A 22,345-nucleotide genomic window follows, 5' to 3' on the forward strand; every position below is an offset into this window, starting at 1 on the left:
ATAATCGCTTATTACAGTATACAGATGATATTTATTTTACGTAAACGGCATAAATTGCCTTAAAGACAATACAGTGAACACAGGGAATGAGAAAAATAATATTTTACAACTATAAATATAGTTTATAAGGAAACTCATATAAGCAATTGAAAATTTTTAAAAGAAAATTAACCAAATATATTTTCTATGTCTAAGAATTATATTGCTAGTAAAAAAAATCAAACTCGATTTATAACTAGCAAGTCCTGAACCAAATATATAAGCCTTATCTTCATAAACATTACCATATCTATGGGGATAGACGAGTACATAAGTATATGTATTGTGATTTGTGATAGTTGGTTTTAAAACTCACAAAAAAAATATCAATTGCGGGTGAGTGGACCTAGGTATTCACACCACTCCAGCAAATAGGAACAGTCAATAAATGAGTTAATTACTTTATAAAACTATCAAAGGTAGGTATGTTAGAATTCGTTTCAAAACAATTGATTAGAAAAATAATTTATCGTAATTAGACAAAGCTGTTATTTACATTGTTGACAACAAATAGCCAAAAAATCTATTTTTGAAATTCAAAACACAAATAAATATGACGTGTTTTGTCTATTGATGAATCATTGCGTATTCTGAAAACGGTTTTTTCTCTACGGGGAGTGGTATTTATTTAGTATTGTTAAATAAGGTCCACGTGCTGAAATTTTCAAGACAACGTGACTTGTCTCTCGCAAAACTTTCATTTTATAAAATACGTTCATTCCCCCAAACATTTATGGTATTATTATCGTATTGTTTGGGCATCTAAATTAATCCGCCTCGCGTCATTTGCATTATTGATTTAATTCAGGCACTATCTTTTAAAAATATTTGCATTTAACAAAGCACGATTAATATCCTATTTAAATCTTTAAATAAACTTCAGTAAGCTTGCACAATATTCAATTTGGGATGAAATAAAATAAAAATGAAATCAGTAAAAAGCCATAAGAAGATGGTGATTTTTTTCCCTGTCATATTTTATTCAAAGAACAGCGTAAAACTGTTGATATTCCAAATGAAATATATATAAATTTTTTTTATAAAATTACCTTAAAAATTCCAATTTTATAATATCGTACGTCCATTTTTTTATTTATTATTTAACAAACGCTACAGACTTTTAAATAATCAAACCATTAACGGACAATACTAGTTTATATTATTATTTAGGTTATTATTTTCATATGCTTTTGATCTCAAGTCAAGTCATCTTCAAGTCTTTAAAAAACCATTTTCAATCTCGATAATTTACAGGTAAGAACAATATTTTTTTTTAAGTAACTGTTTTTAGGCAACTGTTTATGAAAAATAATACATGAATTCTAGCTGAAAATAATTTTACAACACAAACCTTGCACCTAATCCTTAATTACGTGTGTTTTTTGCAAATTCACTTAATAGTTCATGACACGCGTCCGGATTCAAAGTTACCATGTTTATTGAGCTCCTTTCTAAATTACGTATTTATAATACTACGCAGTTTTTAGAGCCCTGTGAATTTTTAATCCAGGCCGGAAAATAAGTGGGAACTAAAATACTACGGCATGGAAATTCTAATTTAGTATTTGACTATAAGGAGCCATAAGAATCGACAGCCGTATATATAAGTCTTCGTCTTACATTCCTCTCTGGGTGAATATTTGACAGTTTGTGGCCCATTGGCGCCAATAGTTCCGATAGTAAAGTAAATAAGCACAGATAAAGGGTAAACCCGAGAATAGTTTCAGAACATTCGCGTTAATGTTTAAAGGTGGAGAACCTTTATGGCATCGATAAAATAGAATAATTAAATTGAATCGTAATAAAGAATTTTCCAGCGACTTGAAGGACCAATCGTAGAACGTATGCGCGGGTTTATTTAAGACGAAGTGCTTGATTATTTGAACGTAGTTATGAAGAAAGCAACCAGCCCACAGTTTCGGAAAAAATGGATATGGGTCTTATCGGGTTCAGGAAGGTCAATTGCATGTTCTGCTAAAACAGCCAGGCTGCTTCGATAAAAAAAATACTGTAATAATCACCGTCTGAAAATGTCATGATTTCAAAATGCCACGAAAATGAATGTCACCTCATACATTCAGATTCAGAGGATGTATGAAATATTAGATCTGTTTTCTGCAAAATGCATATTTTAGGTTCTGTGGTCAGCTAGACTTTAAAAATCATATAAACTGGTCAAATACACAATTAAATTATTTTTTATTTTATAAATAAAACAAATGCATGCATTATTCATCATTTCTCAAAGTCAAAAACATTTTGACTATTATGTAGATTCAATTATTCATAATTTTCACAAGTGATGTTATCTCAGTTTCACTTTTATATGGCTGGCTGTTTTCTATATACGTTTATTTAATTATTTTTTACGATAGTACTTTAGTAAGTCCTACACTTTTGTTTATTAAAAAATATTTCGTTGGTAATTTTTCAAACAGACGTGAAATTCAACTATAAATACATTTGTTTAATCCTTCGACGTTTACTACTTTAAAAAGTAATTCTGAAAGTTGATTTAAAAAAAGTGGATACAATTATTATTAAATTTATTAAAAAAGAATTTTATTGATGCCAGTTAGTACGAAGGGTATATGTATGTATTGAGTTTTTCTACTGACATTTCTTGGTGGAACTGCATTTTAATTATAATAATAAAAATACTTTATAGTTTTATTCCACTTTTATTTATAATTATTATTTTTTTTTACCAGTGACCGGGTTTCATCGTGACCGACATCGTCAGACTGGTGATTTTTAATTAGGTTTATTTTTTATTTTATTATTCACATAACAAATGAAAATACAATTTTACTACTAAATACAATTTTTACATCCATTAAATACATGTATATATATTTATGTTTCCCATTACGTAATAGAAATAAACAATTCTTCCGTACATAATGGGGAGTGGCGTCTTACAATAGTTTGTTTATTTTATTTTTAATTATTAATATTTTTACAATAACATAGGTAAATTACAAAAAAACATAAAATAGTGCTACATAAAAGAGAGTTATAAATATAACTTTTCACTTCTATCTTAAATATATTGTTTTCCTGACTACACTTTTTATTATCTTTGTTCATTTCATTAAAGAAAAATATTCATCTGTAAGTATAATGATGCTGTGCTGTAACTGTTTTTAATTTGGGAATTAAGATATTACCACCTGTTCTAGGTCGCTTACTTACGTTTTGTGACCTAGAAACACTACTATTTAATTTGCCTTCATGTATTTGTTCTTCTGTAACAATTCTTTTCATATAACAATTTTTAAATAATTGAACAGTGGTAAAAGTAGACGGTTTTTTCAAAATCACTTTTATAATTAATTTTTGTAATTTTTCGACCGGTGAAATATTTGTTTTAATAGCACCACCCCATCCGATTATTCCGTACTGTAATATGGATTGGGCGAATGAAAAGTAAATTGATTTGAATTTTTCGATGGTTAATGTATTCCTTAAGCTAATAAATATATATTTACGTTTTCTCAATCTATTTACAATATTATTTATTTGCTCTTTCCATTGCCTAAATATTTTATGCTAATTTTTTCAGTGATTTGAAGGCAATTATCATTATGAAACTGATATCCTTCATTGCATTTTGTGGTGTGGATACAAATATTTATAGGAGGTATAACTTGTTTTTTCAATGTATAAGTGATGTAATATGTTTTTTCAGTATTAATTAAAAATAAACATTATATTTCACACATATTTCAGTGCAACTGAACTGCTTATTTGCAGTTCGTCTGTGGGGACTTTGACATACATTTACTTATATTTATTTTATATTTTTTGAAATCCCTCAGCAGGATTTTAAATAAAAAAATAAATATGCAATTTTTTATTTTTGGAAACTGCGAAATGGTACTATACAAAATAAACTATTACTCATACCAGAGTACAGGAGGAAAAAATATATTTACAAACACAAAAAATATAGGACGCTAGTATAAAAGGGCTAAATGAGCCAATAAACTTATTATTCTGCCAGTACGGTAATAACCGTAAAAAAAGAAGCTGTAGCACAGAAAAAAACAATAGTAAAGTAGTAGTGAAAAAAAAATGTCAAAATGATGTAAAATGTTTCCCTCGGTACGGGACGTCTTTCTTTAACGTAAAAAAATCGATGCGAAAATTATGAAGGAAAATAATTAATTAGTGGAATTTCATAATATTTTGTTTACTATTTTTAGCAAATTTTCAGATTCCTTACTTCCTATGTCCGTCAAGCAAGTGGCAATTCCTTTTTTCAATATTGTCGGTATCTCATATTTCTAAAACTAAACTAAAATAATGCCGTGATGATTTCCAGGGTCTGCAGACGGAAGCGACAGCGGCTCTGCAGACGACGGAGCCTGGGCGGGTGACGCTCTAGACGAGGGGGAAGCCGAGGGGGACGCGGGGGATGACGACAGGGGGCTGGACGACGGCGACGGAATGGAAGGGGAAGGAGAGGCCGAAGGGGACTACGACTCCCTCGCCACGGAGGACACGGCCTTGCTGCGCGTGGCCGCCGCCACGGAGATCATCATCACGCCCAGCAAGGGGGCGCGGGGGCGGCGGCCCGGGGACGCCCCCGTGCCCCTGGACCTCCACCTCCTGAGGCCGGAGCCGCGGGCGCGGGCCGCGGAGGAGGTCTGACCCGCGCCCCCGCTAGGCTGCCCGTCAATGCACTACCAAATTCAAGGGCGCCTTAAATTCGTATTGTACTAGCTCTGAATATTCTACTTTCAATTATTTATCATTAACAAACTTTACTCGAAAAATTATAAGGTTTTAACGGACATTAAAAGCCTCTTTGAAGAATATGGAAGTCTAGACATTTGAGGACCTTCGTATCACATTGGGACAATGATCATTTTTATAATTTTTCAGTAGAGATGATTTTTTGTTTCGGATGTACAAGAATATTAAATATATTTTTATACCTTCATAAAATAAATGGGTAAAGATTCATTTTGTGCACTTTGAATATTTAATATAAGTATTGTTTAAATAAAAAAAACACAATTTGAAAATATCTGTGTCCATTTTTGAAACCAAAACATGCAGTTTAGAAATAAAGTTTATTATGGTCAATATTCATAAAACAATGATAAAGCGGAGTTTATGTTCAGTGAATAGAAATAAATTAATATTTTAGACTATTTTTCTAAGAACACTCTTAACTCCCAAAATGACAAAGATACTCTCAAAAGATGACAAAATAACTGCCACCACGGCACTTTAGAGCTTTTAATGTATAGAATGTCCACTTTTGATGCAAATAACGTCGATTTTTGATATTAGTTAAATTAATACTTAAATTTTACTTCAAATGGCCGTTTTTAATATGTATCTTCAGTTTTCTGGTAAGAAAAACGATTTTTCTTTCACAAACAACTAAAAAAACCCTTCATTTTTAAATGACGTATGTCCGCCTTTGATAGTAGGGTCCTCATTTTGACAAGGCTTTTGATCATGTCATTGGCTGGTTTATGCGAGTGAAAAACGTACATAATGTAACATTCACTTTTCTGTCTATGTTTACACTTCCATATTCCTTCGATTCCTTTATTTGTAAATTTTCGTGAGGTAAGAAAACTGAAACCTTTGTAGGTGAGATTCTTTCATAATATTTATCTGAGTAATTATGCGCCACAGTTGTAGAGACGGCACTTCGTTCTATTGCACAGAACAAAACATCGACGGCAAGCATCTTCGCGTAACTCTAATCAGACCACTTTCGAAGAGACAAGTTATAACGTTTTTTGTGTTCAGTATAATATATTTTTTTTACATTTAGGCAATTAAAAATATGGTTTATGATTTGACAAACATAAAAAAAAGTTTTTGTCTCTCTCCTCTGAAGTGGTCCAATTTAAGTTACGTGGGGATAGATTGCCGTCGATGAAAAGCGCAGCAAATCTTCGGTTTGATTTTCGGTTTAACAACAGACGTGTGACGGTCGCGGACGGTTTCGTCGCTGGGCTCGCGACCCTCGACCTGAGTACCTACAGCCCATCGTATTGCTGTAAACTGTACCTCACTTCGTGATTGATAATCCTAGAATAATGTTTGTCCGTATGGGCGGCTCTACAGCGGTAGCGCCCTATTACTCTGAGATTTAAATGTATCTACAATTATATCTTCAGATGTAAAAAATATTTAAAATAAACAGTACTTTGGACGCATCTAAATTAAGAATGTAAAATTGAAATATTGTTTTCTGGCATTTTCTGGTAGGTGAAAAAATTGAAAAGATTAGGATCTTAAACCATAAAGGTTTCAATATATTATTTAATACAGTAAATAAAGAATGAGAGGTAATTTTTTTTTTGAATTTGTTCAAAATACCGAGCTGATTGATAAAAAATGATTTATGCATCCCTTATTCATGTATTTATTTATAAATGTATTTTGTTCTCAGCTGATTTTTGTTTTTTCAATATCTATTATAAAATTGAGTTGTGGTCCCGTGGCTAGTAAGTGTTGCGGATTCACGGACCAGAGGTCCGAGGTTCGAACCCCACTCTACCCCAACTTGATACCCATTTTCTAATCGTGGGTTATTTACAACTCGTTGAAAATGGGCCCAAAAATCAAAGTATATGGGTAAATAATAAGATAGCAAATGTTTCCTTAAAAAAAACCTTTGTTAATAGTTTTCCAGTAGGTACTGTTTGAACGAAATTTTACGCATTTTAATGGAATACTTTGTTATCTAACCATAACTAATTTGACGGTTAAAAAAAACCTTTTCGGGTAACTTTACCATATCTATATGATATAAATAAACAATCAAAATGCAGTAGGAAGTTAAAAGGCACAATCTAAGAAAAAGCAGAAGATTGCTTTTGTTTTAGAGAAACACAGAAGTCACTTTAAAACTATTGGTGGATTTTTTTACGTTTCTTCCCAAATTTATGAATAACTCCTTAGTTTTCAGTGTTAATTTTTTTCATTACCTTAAAATACCTGCTGTGAAAATGTTTCAATAATATTTCCGTATAATCTCAAATTACTTCTAATTAATCTAATATGGCATTTTATCGCCGGTAGAAACGAAAAATAATATAGAATCTACATTACGACATTGCTTTTGCTTATAAAAGACCATGAAATATTATGTATGATTATACAGTAGATAATAAATTTGTAAATAATGCACAAATATTCGAATGGCTTCCTAATTTTGGAAAAAAATAATAAATATCTAGAAAATTATAGTTTTTAAGCATTACGATAAAATTTCGATCTTTCTGTAATTATGTATTTTAGCGTAACTAAAGACCATTAAAGTAATTATTACTAGTATTACGATATTGAAGTACGATAATTAAAACAATTATTAAAATGTGATCAATTTATTGAATAAGTTTGCAACCAATTTATTAGTCTGCAAAGCTCATAAAGAGGTGCTTAGGAAACTTTACCGTATTTACTTTCCCGAAAACATTCTTAATGGCTTTTCCGCTTTTTAACATGCGCCGGTAAAGTTTCTTTCGTTCGCGATGTTCTATGTTCGATGAATATCGATGAGGTATTTTGATACTCTCTACAATATTTGGACGAATTTAAGAAACAATTTTATACTACTTGACTACGTTTGATACATCTCTTCTTAATCTGATACTTTACATCAAATACAGCCTATAATTACACACATAACCTTGTACATAGAGTAGATACTTCACATATTAATCCTTAATTATTGTCAGGACCAAATTCCGAGAAAAGGAGAGCAAAGGATGAGTAACAAAAAACCTCGAGATGAATAGGATAGAATAGACAGTGAGGTGATTACTGATTACTGATTAACTGGTTACTGATAACCACTTACTAGAAATTACAATATTCGGGGAACATGACTCATTATTAATGGCGGTCCATGAAAGTGTCCCTTATAAATGATTCCATTTTTGGTAATTATAAAACATTTTAAAAATTAAATAGTGCAAACGAAATTTTAATGCATTTTCGCATTCATAGAGTTATAAGTATAAACGCTTACTGCTTTTGATATAAAGAAACATAAAATTGTAGATTCTAAAATAATAATTGTAGATAAATAAATAAATAAATTAGGGCACAAAAATGATGCTTACGATTAAAACATATTGTTGAAACGATTTATTCGAAATTGATCTTTTAGAACGCCATTTAAAAAGTTGCATTTTCAATGTTTTACGAATCGGTAGTTTTTCATAACATATAAATATAAAGATTATTTTGATTAATGTATTGACCGACAAACATTTGCATCGACATATTTATTTTTCTGAATTTTTGTTACTCATAAAGCTTCTACAATAAAACCAAAAAAATCTATGAGATATCTGATTTTATTAAAATAATACACAGACTGTATTATTATTAAAATTATTATTTATTTACTTTATACGCGTTATGTAAAATATATAAATAGTATTTGATATAGTATAAAAATAACGTTTTAATATATTAATTTTAAAGCGAAATCACTTAAAACTCGTAAAAAAGTTAACTTAAAAACAAATGTCATTTTATAATTGTTATTATTTTATTTATTGGGAATGCAGTTAATTGGTAGAGTTCATTTTAAAATTTAAATAAGAAAAAAATAGAAGTAGAATTTAATCCAAAAATACTTATTTATTTTGGATACTTTACCAATTTAAAAAAAATATATATTATTTGATTTTATACAGACGTTCATATTATAGTGAATTAGTTTAATCGAAGAAACTATTCTCGTAATCAATAATATACTAATCTTACTTCGAGTTATTTTGTTGAAATATAAATGTTTATTCGATATTACATGTTAATTATCTTTTAGTCATAATATTTTATATATCATTACTATTGTTTTTATGTTATAAAACTGCCATGCGATTATTTATAACTTATAATTTTGTAAATTTGATAGTGACATCATAGTGAAATAACTTTATAGTAAATTGGATACTATATAAATGTAATGGGACTTTAGCGTAATTTTGTTTCCGATTAATTTCAGGAACCCTTGTCAGCGCTTTTTGGACATTTCATTAAATTGTTCAAAAAATATATTTTATGCACAATACAGTTATAACTTCTACTTTTATAAAATTTAAAACAAAATCATTTCAAATTCTACGAAACTTTTCTTTCTTACTTTTTTTGCCAGAATGGCAAACCACCGAAGATTAAATATTAAAGGATTCTAATATTCTAAAAACTGAAATAATATATCTTTGAATAAAAAGTTGAACTATTTGTTCACGTGGGTTTGAAAAAGATAGTTAATGATTAATTAGTGTCCATATTGCATCTATTGCGTCTAGGTATTTATATTTTAAAGATTCTCATTAGTTAGCACATGATTTCAGGCCTAAAGAGTATGAAACAACGAAAAGGTTCATTATTTAATACAAACATCAAAATAATTTATGCAACTTATCATTCCAATGTAGATTATTATAAAATGTTACTTTAGGAATGATGCATGCCAACAAGAATGACTATATTATGTAGTGTAAAATATTTAACTTTAAATGCATATTAAATATGTGTAAACATGATCCTTAGCTTCATATTATATCGTTTATTGGAATATTATGTATTATTATAGTAGCAAAAATTAATATTCAAGCTAAATATTGCTTTGTCCGCCACCAGCATATCAATAAAACGAGTAGATAAATAATTACAAACCGTATTGATCAGTATTTTTTAATTATTATAAAAATGCTCGTCCGTGTTTAAAAAAATATTTTTAAAAATCAATTAATTTTATCGATTGATTGAAGCATCCATTGTCGCTTTCTTTTTTCTACATTTTGTATAATGTAAGTTATGAAAATATTTTTTAACACAGGCACATTAATTGCTCTCAATTTAAAACTCAACACCAAATTTAAAAATAACTAATACTAAATATTTATAGAAAAGATTCTCTAAGAATTGATTAAATTAAGACACATGAACAAACATTTAAGGTGGTAAAAGCTTTAAAAGAAAAAATATTTCTTATACGTAGTTTCCACATTTTAAACCATTGACCACATCTCTGACCAACCTAGAACACAGCTTAAATGCACCTTAAAGATTTTAAAAATTATCTACGTAAATATAAATAAATATTTTGATTCTTGTAGAATAAATGAAATTTTGAAATATAAAAGCGATTGCTTCTTGGAATTTCTAAAGCACACCGAATTTACTGTTTTGAATAGTGTAGGTACCTACGACTCCGGTACATACGTGTTTTACATTTTATTCAATTACACATTAATAGCACGGAAATGCTCTTTTTAATGTTTTTTTTTTGTCGATTAACATATGAAACTCCTGATATCTTTTATCCCTCAATAATATAGTATAATGTGCATCTGGACTTTAAACAAACCGATGTATTTATAGTTGAAAATCGATAAAAAATATTTATATGTAAGTATTATTTGTCGCTTGCACATATCGCTAGCCTAAGGCAACAGCGAGATAAACGTAAAATTTCCGTTTTTGAGATACACGTGCAGATATGTTAATGAATGAAATAAATGACGGTTTTCAAAAATAGTCATTTTAATAATTATATTTCAATTAATTTAATTCAATCAGACCCCTTTCACACATCGTCCGATTATCTCAAATCATGTTCTTCATGTTGCTTTGGGCTAGCGATACACGAATGTCATTTGGTTATACCTAATACATACCTATATATAATATCTTCCATAGAGTTCCACAAAAGTATTCTACACATTTTCACTACTTAAATGCCTAGGTAAATTTGAATAACATTGATTATTTCCTAGGGTAATTAGCAAAAAGGTGTGATTAAACGTTCAAATAATACAAATTAATTTACCTTTCGAATCATTCTTAAAAGCCAAGTATGTAAATGCTCATTTAGTTGGTAAAAATACGTAATGGAAATATTAATAATGAATGCGACTAAGTTCATTAAACAGCAACAACAAAAAAGGAAAATATAGATATAAAAATATTACATTAAAATTCACGATACCACAACTTTTAAATTTTTTTACAGGAAGATTCTTGCAAAATGGAAGAAAGATATCATTTTTTTGTTACCCACAAAAAAATCATTATGTAAAAAAAATACTAAAAATCATATCATACATATCCCATATATTCGGAGACAAAAAAATATATATGATATTCTTACTGTTTTTAATTACACCTAATTTAATCATGTATAATCCAAACATTATTAATATTTCTATATTTTTCTTTCGAGTTTTTGTTCATTTAACTATTATATTTTATTTAATTTAACTATTTTATATATTTATGGCAAGAAAATTTTTGTAATATTATTTTATAGACAAATAAATAATTAGTGAAATTTTAATAAGTAATTGTTATTATTTTCAAGATGTATAAAATTAAATTAATTTAGACTGCCTTTGAAGATATATCACATACAAGCGAATCTATGTATATAATTTGAATATGTAAATGTATAAATAAAACTACGTAAAATAAAAATCTTGCAAATTGATGATTGTTTATTTGTTACATTTCTACATTTCTGTATTATTTAAATATGATATATCTAGTATTCCATTGAGAGTGTTTATTCAACATTATGTCTTACCAAAAAAATGGTGAAGTAACCTATAAATTAATTTATTATTATAATAAATTAAAATAAACAACTTTGTTTTTTTATAATGAATAACCACAAAGTTAGTGCTTCAAATATAAACTTTATAAACTTACAATTATAAATCAAACACTGATTTGAGTCTACTGAACACTTTATTTTATTTTTACAAATATAAACATATAAAAATAAAAACTTCGTGACAATTGTTTCGCCCTATTAGGGCATTTTCAAACGAATGTCACATTCGTTTGAAAATATATATTTAATAATTATATATATCTATAATTTTAATAACAAAAGACATATTATTTTATATATCCTAAAGGATACAACATCATTGTTTTATCATCTAAAAATGTTTGTCTGCCTCGTAGTGTAATGTGTTTGCCTACTATGCAAGAGGTCTCGGGTTCGATTCCCGACATTGTTGACATGAAATATTTAAATTAGTGTTTTTACACCGGAATACATCATGGTCACTAGACATGCACCTAAAGCGTAAAACTGATCATCTTACCTTGGTGTAACAAAAAAGTTATCAAGATACGCTACGATTGGTGTACCTATGCACCATTAGGTGCGGAAAGAGAATGATGATGATGAAATTTAAGAGTATAATTAATGATTAGTTTTCCTGAGAAAAATACTAACCACAAACAAATAAAATATTTTTACATATTGATTTAACCACAGAAATGCGTTTTAATAAACTTATTTGACGATATAGTAGTAATAACCTGTCCTCACCTGTCGCACGCGTCTAGTGTAGAGTGAATGTATGAATGACAAAGACGGCGCTATACAAAGCGAATTCTTGTCAATGTGTCTTTTTGTAAAAAACTACCTATTTGTTCAATGCAATGGTTTGAACGTTAAAATTTCTATAAACAAAAATAAGCCCCATATACTTTGAAAATAAGATTGGAATTCCTTTGCACAAGTTTGGCCGGTCATCACTCATCACGCCACAACGAAAATCAGCGGGCACAATAAAAAACAATAGGGTGGACTGATTAATATATATATATTTTAATAATTTCATTTTTCAATTGGCAGGTCAACACACAAACCAGTTAGCATGAGGCCGACTAATCTCCACCCGATTTATTCAAGCAAAATTTTCACCCGCAAGTAGAAACTAAATAAATAAAACCAAAAAGGAAATTAATTAATATGTGTCCACCCACCCTAATTTTACCGGACCGAGTGGATTGGCGCAATACGTGCGAAACGGGCCCGTACATGACAGACACAATCAATAAGTTTTAGAATATAATATAAGATGACGTAATTTTTTTATTAATAAACAGATTACAAAATATACAGAATACTTTTTAAAATTAAACAATAAATATGTAAATATGGGACATGTGGGTACGATGTATTATAATATTATAGTACCTAATACCATTGCAATTAAAATGTTTTTATCGAGAAATGACTCCACCTGTGACGTCATAAGTTCTACTAACATTCTAAAATAGAGCCCCGTAGCGTAAAAATACACTAAACGTTGAAAAAAATGGCTACTGAAACCGGAAACCGGACAAAAAATAGTCTTCTTCTTCTTCTTAGTTTTAGTTAGCTTTTTTCACCCCTAACTGGGGTGTTCTAGCCAAAAAAATTATTAAAACGCCTAGAGTTTTAAAATAGGTGCCAACTTACAGCAAGCGTCCGTCCTAAGCGCAAAATTTGTACAAAGAGGCCGCGGAGGAGGCACTGCTCAGCACTACTATGAGCCGGTCTGTCAAATTTCTTGGAACGTAATGCTCGAACAAGGCTCGAACATATTCCGTGAGGCAAACCACTGCTTGCTGTGTTTATATAATTTTAAATGGCAAATTGTTCATAAAATAACAGTAAAACCGTTTAAAAACGACTGAAAAGTATTTAAGTAAATGTTTTCAACTGACTTAATTCTACATTTTAAATAAATTAAAACATTTACATCAAATAAATACTTTAAATTATTTATGAATTATCTGTGTGCTATATATATTTAAACTCGCGGTAAGTAATAAAAATATTTATTTAACACTTTATATACATATCCAATATAATATTTATATAAGGGTTGGCATATTGCCTTAAAGCAATTTCTATAATAATATATAAGCGGTATTGTTTTATAAACGACTTATGCCGATTTGCCCAAGCAATTTATAAAAAAAAAAAATTCAAATTGCAAAATATGCAGAATTATTTGATCCCAACTGTTTAAAAAGGGTTAAATTTACAGATTTAAAATTTGTAAATGCATATGAAATTATAGGCATCAAATTATTCTGAAAAAAAAATTGTTGACGTTTACAAAAAATGACAAGTTATCGCTTCAGTTCGTTTTTGTCCAATAAACCAGCACACAAATCTGCAGAAGAGAGAGCTTTAAAGTTTTTTTTACGCAAACGATATAAATAATGACTGCAACCATAGTTTTTTTTTTGGTGTATATTTTTTTAGGTTTTTTCAGAACTCCTGTACACTTAACTGAATTTCATTAAAAATAGTATGTTGGAGAAAAACGAACTAAAGCGACGATGTGCCAACCTCAAAGATCGTATTTTTTGTAAAAGCATTAGTTTATCCATTTAGTTTATTAGTCTTTGGAATATCCTAGTCTTTGGTCCACGTAGAAAATAATCTGCGCTTTTAATCTGAGCTTTGTGCTCGCCCTTTATTGTCTATGGATACAAATGGCGTTTCTTAAGTGTAGCGTTATGGTCTGTGTTACATGTTTATGAGTTAAAGAGGTTATGTATTTTAATTGAGTGCATAGTCATTTCTAAAATAACAATCATTAGTACCCTTACAACATTTCAATATGGAGGAAGAACTGAGAAATTATAAGTTACAATTGCAGCAGGTAAATATTATGAATTCTACTGGATGTTGCAAGTGGCCTTTGTTCACGTTATGTTTAATACTGTAAACACTCATTGATGTTTGTTTTTTACAGGTAGTTGCTGCTCTCACCATTGATCCTGGTAACGACGAATTACTTAAACTGAAAGGTGATCTCGAGGAAGTAATTGCATTGACATTTGATCTTATTAAAACTCAACAAGAAGAGGCTGCCAAATTTTCCGAAGACATCAGAGGTTCAGGTGGACATGGCTACGAAGAAGACGATGTTACAGCTTCTTTACTCGCAGTAGAACGAGGAATTGGAGTCTACGGAAGCACAAGCAAAAAAAGAAAATGGAAACTTGGAGAAAAGTGTTTAGCAAAGTGGAATGTTGACGGGCAGTTAGTAGATGATATTTTTACTTCTCATATTTTTTTATATTAGTGTATATTCCTTTAAATTAGCCAAATTTATCATTAGAGATCGATTGGTGATTAATTTATTTGTATTATTACGATAAAATACTAAAACATGTTGAATTTTAAACCATCTCGCTTTGTTTATCTGTTTAAAGAAACGCCTGTTTCAAATCTACATTACATGAATTATTAGACATCAAGTGTCTTGCAATGAAGTAAATACTTTAGACTGGCTTATTTCAGTATTATTTGTATTTGATATATATAAGCCTAAAATGCTTATGGTGACGCCATTAACTTTAATTTTGTCATTACACTACCAATTTATGGGGTACACAAGTATTAGAAAGTTGCAACCAAATTTAAATATTTTCATAAATATAAAAATGTTTTTTCTTCTATTTCGGTTTTACCTTACATACTTCTAGGAAGTATAAACAAGCCTAGAGATGTTATTGATAAACTTTAAACATAAGATTCTCTATATAATAGGAATATTTTGACTGGTATTGGAAGTTTCCTCGTGTTTCAGGTACTATGAGGCTGCGATCGGAGAAGTTACCGACACAACAGTTAAGGTGACATTTCTGGAATACAATCAGCAAGAAGCGATATGCAACTTGGAAGATATTAAAGAGTTGACTGCGGGAGTCAAAAGACCAGCGGAAGATTCTGGAGACGAAGCTTCTAAGTAAGTACAATTCTATGATTTATATTTGAAAAAATCTTAATTGTTGAATGTTATTTATTTTTTGTGTTTTATTTTTGCCTATCGAGAATGTCCACATGAATTTGGAGGTAGTTCCTTAACAATGCTCTTTATAAATATACTAAGAAATATTTATTAACGAGTGTTGTGGTTACATTTCTGAATTTTTATTTTATTATTTTAAGTAATGTTGCCACTTTCCTCACAAATTTTTGGTAAAATGAAAATTTTATATTTAATAAAGGATAATATCATAGTTAATATCTGTGCCTCCTGTGATAAGTGATACAAGTGAAAAATCGACACTTTACACGAGAGCAAAAACAAGATTTAAAAATTCTAGTTCGTGAACTAAGTAAGCTAGACTACACAAAAGTACCTTCTTTTGTAGATAAAAACATTCACTTTCACTGTGCATTTGAATTTTTATGAAAAATATTAGTTTTAAAGTAATTTATGAAAAACCTGTAAGTTGTACCTTTTTTTTATTTCCAATATGTGTTAAAATTACCTGATAAATGATATAAGTACACTTAATTTATGTTGCACCGGTATGTAGTCTTTGTGTAAACTGATATATACAAAAAGTAAACAAATCTAATAACTCATTAGACTATGTTCCTAACACAATTTTGCTCAAACAAATTATAAAAATACTACTCCAAAGATTAGACTGTTTTACTTATAATAGGGGTATTTTCATAATTTACCTGAATAGTATCAGTTTGCTAAAATTCTAGTCTTTCGAAATATGTGTTAAATGACAGAAGTCAAGTTATACCCCTCATTAAAATACATATTCATTCTCTAAAGAAATACAAGTTTTAGAGAAATAATAAACATTAAACTTCCTTGAAATCATTAATTCACTTACAAATAAGGCACAGTTTTATCAAAATTCTTAAAAGAGGTAAATTGAGATATTTTTAAAGGCTTAAATACTAAGAAATGGCACAGATCTATATTATGCAGGTATCACAATAAGCAATGTGAACCTACTCATTACAAATCATAGTATCTTAACCATTATCTTCAGATTCATCTTAAAAAAAAATCTAGAAAAATAATAAACACAAAATTGCTAACACGTTAAAACTTACACAGCACAGTTAACAGCTTAACAGCTGTCAACCTATCCTATAGGCAGTAATTCTACTTTATGAGATGGGCAGTTCGTCGTAAATGAGAGAACAAAAAAGTATGTAGGTATTTAAATCAAAATAAATCCTTTAAAAAATATATTAACCTGTTAGGTAGAGGCAAACGTTATATGTTATAACAAAAAAAAAACCTGACAATTCTTAGGAGTTAGACGAACCTAGAAATGACTCATCATCAGAATCATCGTCATTATCCGGAGGAGTGTCTTTAACATTATTCTTGCAGCTCAGATTTTTGTAAAACTCATGAGCGCTCTCATGAATAAAGCACAGCAAATCTAATAGAGCCTTCTTCTTTTCATTTTGAAATAATAATCTTGGAGTAGTAGGCTTTCGGTACCATATTTATTGTAATCATATCGTAAGCTTTATCTCGTTTAGAACAATCCAAAGAAAAATCGGTTCAATGTGATATAACTCTAAATATATCAATATTCACGTTAAATATACTGAAAAATAAAATGTGAAAATTAATATAACCGCTCTTATACCACGAAGCACAAAAAACAATGTGTGGAGCAATTATTTAAAGGGGTTACAACTTGACATATATCTAAATTCACGTTTCTTTTGCCAAAATCCTCGCAGTTATATCACTTTGCACCAAATTATCTCCGAAACTATAGCAGATAGAAGAACGCGAGTTAGACCAAAAAATAGCAGATTTTTTTCTGATCGTAAAATCACAAAAAGGGTACAACTCGACTTAAATCACTTATCACAGGTGGCACAGATATAATATACTATAATATTGTTACTTACATTAATATTTTTTAGTCTCAGTTTGCATGTATTAATGGTAATCAGGGTTTTTAATACTACCTTTGTTTGATACCACCAAAATGATAATTTCATACTATTTTAGGTGCTATTATATATTTATACATATAGACATAGAAAAGTCAGTAAGTGGTTAGTTGATAAATATCAAACGCAGGTATGTCCACAACGACCCACCACAGTGTCCATGTGGACCTACTAGCTTCTGAATGGAAACAGAGTTTTTTGGCAGTGTTTTATTGTAATAATGAAATCATGTTTTAATTTGAACAGTACTGAAATGATTATATTTTTTTCTCTGCATTTTGTAGAACAAATATTTTTTAAGATATTTATCAACTCATATACATTATGTTAAATATTATTTTAACTGCGTGGCACCCCAGGTATGGAAAACGTCCAAAGTAAATTAATGTGATAAATCACTGAGGACACATGATGCCATTTTTACATAAATCATTGTTTATAAAATTGGCAAAAAAGCTTATTCATCATTTATAAAAAATATGGAGCTTTATTTTACTTTTTAGCTGAGGCAGACCGTAATATAAACCTTAAAACTTAAAATGACATTTTAAATTAATGTTTTGTGCGTGTACCTATGTAGTTCTATCATTTATTGTTTTTACTATTTCAGACTTGGTAAACCACACACCCGAGATTATCTAAAAAAGAAGAAACAAAAAAAACAACAGCGATACAAAAAGATAGAAGAAGATCGTGAATCAGAAAAGAATAAATGGCTCTCATTCGCTGCTAAGACTTCTAAAAAGCCCGGAGCTAAAGGAAAAAGTATATTTGCTTCTCCGGATAATGTCAATGGCAGAGTAGGAATAGGAACATGTGGCATATCTGGGAAACCAATGACCGAATTTACACACGGAGAGAAATGGAGAAAAGGGGCCTAGTCTAAATTACAATTCGATTAACCATTTAAATTTACCTTCTTTGAAATTCGAAAAAGTTATAAGTAAAAAAGCAATAACTTGTGTTTTATTTCTCAGAGTAATAATGCGCCACAACTGAAGATATGGCATTTCGCCCTATTGCATAGAACAAGCGTTTTTTTTTTTTAAAGGAATAATCCGCTAAGACTTTATTTTGAGGCATGTCAGCAGGTGGGATAGAGGGGATATGGAAAGAGGTAATGAAAAATACACCACAACACCCAGACCAATTGAGAAAAAAAACGAGGATTTTTTCTTGCAACTGGCGGGAATCGAGCCCTGCGACGCCAGTTTCACAGTTGGCCGTCTAACCAACTGCGCCACGGCACCGGTCAGTTTGGTTTTTGGTTTAACAACGGACGTATAACAGATGCTTTCATGCTGCACTCATGATTTTCAACCTGAGTACCTACTGCCCATTGTTTTGCTGTAAACATCCAAATAATTTTAATGAATCTGTGGCATGTGATAATGAAGTAAATTATTTGACTTAAATTACAAAAATTTTAGGTTGAAATTAAATTTATTTACATAATTATTTGTAGAATCCTTTGTAAGGTGCCCTCTAGGTATTCTATTACAAAAATGGCACCATATAAGTTATACATTATTTCATCATCATCATTCCCCTTCCGCATCTAATGGTGCATAGGGCACTGCATTGGTACACCGATCGCAGCGTATCTTGATCATTTTTGTTTCATGAAGGTAAGATGATCAGTCTTACGCTTGAGATACCAGTCCAGGGACTATGAAATATTCTAATGTGAGAACACCCCTTCAAATCAATCTTTCATTTCAACCAGGTCAGGAATCGAACCTGAGACCTCTTGCATGGTAGGCAAACGCGCTGACCATTACACCACGAGGCCGACATTTATTTTGAATAAATTATCCATAATTAATTAATTCTGAATATTTTTTTAATGAACAAAACGTAATTTCGTTTTTTTTGTCTGCTCTACAGCAGTAGCACCTTATTACTCTCGAGGTTTTTCTCATTATTTGTGAACCAAAAAAAAATTGTTTTGTTTTATCAATCATTGAATTATTTAATCAAAAATATGTCATACCAAGGCACGAAATATTTTAAAAAAACTTTTCGGAGAATTTTTTAAATATTTCACTTTACTCTATATTTTTTAAAGAAAAAATAAATGAATTATAATTATTTTTTTAGATTATTCTATAACCGGCTCTTTATTTTTGCTGTAAAAACTTTCCAGAGAGAAAGAACAATATAACGTCATTGCGCCGCCAATATCTGTTGAGTAACACCTTAAAAATTGTTCAGAATAATAAAATATTTAACTAAGTTTTACTGAAACAAAATTGTGTAATCTAAAATAAAAAAATTAAAGATACTTTTAAAAATGAAAGTTAACTTAACAGATTATTCCTCAGCAATAATGCCGAGAAAGTCGACTTTGCCTCACACCAATGAAGTTACTGAACAAAACTGACTTGAGATTTAAAATGGCTAAAAATGCATCAAAAAAATTTAATTAATTGATTTGACTTTTCTTTAAAAATTTTATTCTCAAACAATAATATTTTTTACAAAAATAAAAGTTTATGTCATACCGCAAAGTGAAAAATGTTTTTGATACCTAAAAATGTTGTTATTTTATTCCCACACAATGTACCTTCAATGTTCGCTGTGAAAGAATACTGTAAGAAAGTCTCAAAAACTTTTAATCATATTACAAAATCTTTAACTTTCCGAGTCTGTTATTACAGAACTATTCTCTTGTGATGCTGAACTCCGGCTATCTCTGGTGGACACTATCCATCTGGTATTCCATGCAGAGCTATCTATGGAATTCTTATAGAATTCATTCTCTGTACATTGGTACTAGTATCTTTGCCCCCATCCTCCCCCATCTTCCCACATCTTAAACCTCACAAACCTCCCGGATCGTAGTGTTGCACAATCACGCAATGTCTTTCCAGCAATAGCATGCAGAGTCCTCATTTCTGATGTCTATGGCATACTTTTGGTTTTGCCAGTGTCTGCCCTCGCTTCGATACCATATGTGTGGATAGATTTGCACACAGATCTTATAAACGCGTACCTCGCTGTCTGTTCTCATATCTTCATTCCTCATGACATTTCAGGCAGCCCGCCACAGCTGCAGCTTTATCTACCTGAGGCCGTGAGAGCTGAGCAGTTTACTGCCAAGATATCTGAACTGGATTATTTGTCCGATTGGCTCATCACATATTGATATTCAGCACTCTATTGGGTCTTTGGAGAATGTCAAACACTTTGTTTTTACTACAGATATAACCACAAGATGATTTCATGATTTTCCATTATTTTTTCTAAATCTTTCCTTTTTTAAAAATTATACATAACAAACATAAAGACCTTACCATTTTTGATACTTTCACAAAAGTATGAATGCTTTATCTGTACCTACTCTAAAACATGCACCCGTATTATGGCTTTACAATGCTCAATCAATTGCATTAATCGAGTATGAATATAACATATGAGCTTGCTTTTATTGTTGTTACTTCCCAAGGAATTGACGATGACTCAATGCTCTAACTGCAAAAAAAAAAACTTTAATGACAGAATACTGCACCCTAAAATGCACCATTCTGCCAGGACATCCCCACAAATATATGCTGTTATTGCAGTGCATTACAGCGCCGTTGCCGTGCGGAATATGGTACAGTGCGTGTGCACATAGGATGCCTGAATTTCAGGATATTGCCTTTATAAATATATTTTTTTTAAATGTTCTGCGAAAATATATATTTGTAAATTCAATTAAAAATACAAAACGCACTTCTGAATTTTTTTAATAAAGGGTCGATTGACCCTTCATTAAAGATAGATTTAACTTCTTACCAAATTTTTAATTATTACTAATATTAGTTGGCGAGGAACATAACTCAAAATGTCTGAAAAACTTAAAAAGTTTATCTCAAAACTAGCTTTTTTAAGATACAGCATATTGCCATAACGCGGGAGCATGGTTTAAGTAATAAGATCCTTGAAAAAAATGTAAAAAACAATTTTCCTTTTTGTGAATCATATTTGTTCTTTATTATCGATATAATGCAATCTATCTTTTCCGTGATGCGTACTCTCCCTCATCATAAATTGCAAAAATGTGCAATGTATTTATTATTGAAACGTTTGATAAATAATTAAGGATTAAGTACCTTTGTATTTGGTTGAGTAATATGAATGTTAATCCACTGTCTTGATGTGTTAAAAAGTATTTATCTAAATATTTTTTGGAATAAAAAAATAAAGCAGAGAAAAAATACATTGTTTCATTACCCAAATAATGTTTAGTTTCCTTTTTATTCAATAAGGTCTATTGCAATAAATCATTTTAATATATCGAGTTTTCCTACTGACACGTCATGGCAGAACTGCATTTTAATTATAATAATTTTAAAAAATGTATTTAGCTTTTTCTGTTTTTTTTTTGTCATTCTTACCAGTGACTGAGTTTCTTCATGACTGGTTCGAGACTTTAATATAAAAGAAATGCATAAGACATGGGCAAAGCTATATTGGAGATTTAGTACATAATTTAATTGATAAAATAGCTTTCCCGTTCCCGTGGCTAGTGTTGCAGATTCATGGATTGGAGGTCTGAGGTTTGAACCCCACTACCCCAATTTGATTTCCATTTTCTAATAATGAGTATTTACAACTCGCGTAAAATGGCCACCAAAATTGAAATATTCGGGCAAATTATAAGAACATATTAACGCTAAAAAGGAAATAAGTCGCTTAAAGAATTGACCCAATAAAATAATATTAAACGATCAGGTAACACACATTCATTCTCCATTACTGTATCCATTCAAATACAAACTAAGATAC

General features: G+C 30.1%; 2 protein-coding genes across 2 annotated transcripts in view; both read left to right on the forward strand.

Annotated features, from left to right (window-relative positions):
• LOC148278939 (potassium voltage-gated channel subfamily KQT member 5-like) overlaps positions 1-7,972 on the forward strand; it is a 142,134-nt gene extending 134,162 nt beyond the window's left edge. The window contains exon 10 of the mRNA XM_088230678.1: positions 4,367-7,972. Coding sequence (XP_088086804.1) covers positions 4,367-4,695 — 329 coding nt within the window. The 3' untranslated portion in view covers positions 4,696-7,972. The remainder of the gene's footprint in view (positions 1-4,366) is intronic.
• A 6,276-nt stretch (positions 7,973-14,248) lies between these two features.
• Positions 14,249-19,866, forward strand: Spf30 (survival of motor neuron-related-splicing factor 30). The gene is made up of 4 exons (XM_088230683.1): positions 14,249-14,495; positions 14,589-14,878; positions 15,429-15,587; positions 18,183-19,866. The coding sequence occupies exons 1-4, from the start codon at positions 14,454-14,456 to the stop codon at positions 18,451-18,453; spliced, it is 762 nt and encodes a 253-aa protein (XP_088086809.1). The 5' UTR covers positions 14,249-14,453; the 3' UTR covers positions 18,454-19,866.
• Positions 19,867-22,345: the final 2,479 nt, after the last annotated feature.

The sequence above is a fragment of the Micrasema longulum genome, unplaced genomic scaffold, assembly GCF_059751315.1.
Source record: "Micrasema longulum isolate JH-2025_06_02 unplaced genomic scaffold, ASM5975131v1 h1tg000806l, whole genome shotgun sequence".
NCBI lineage: Eukaryota > Metazoa > Arthropoda > Insecta > Trichoptera > Brachycentridae > Micrasema > Micrasema longulum.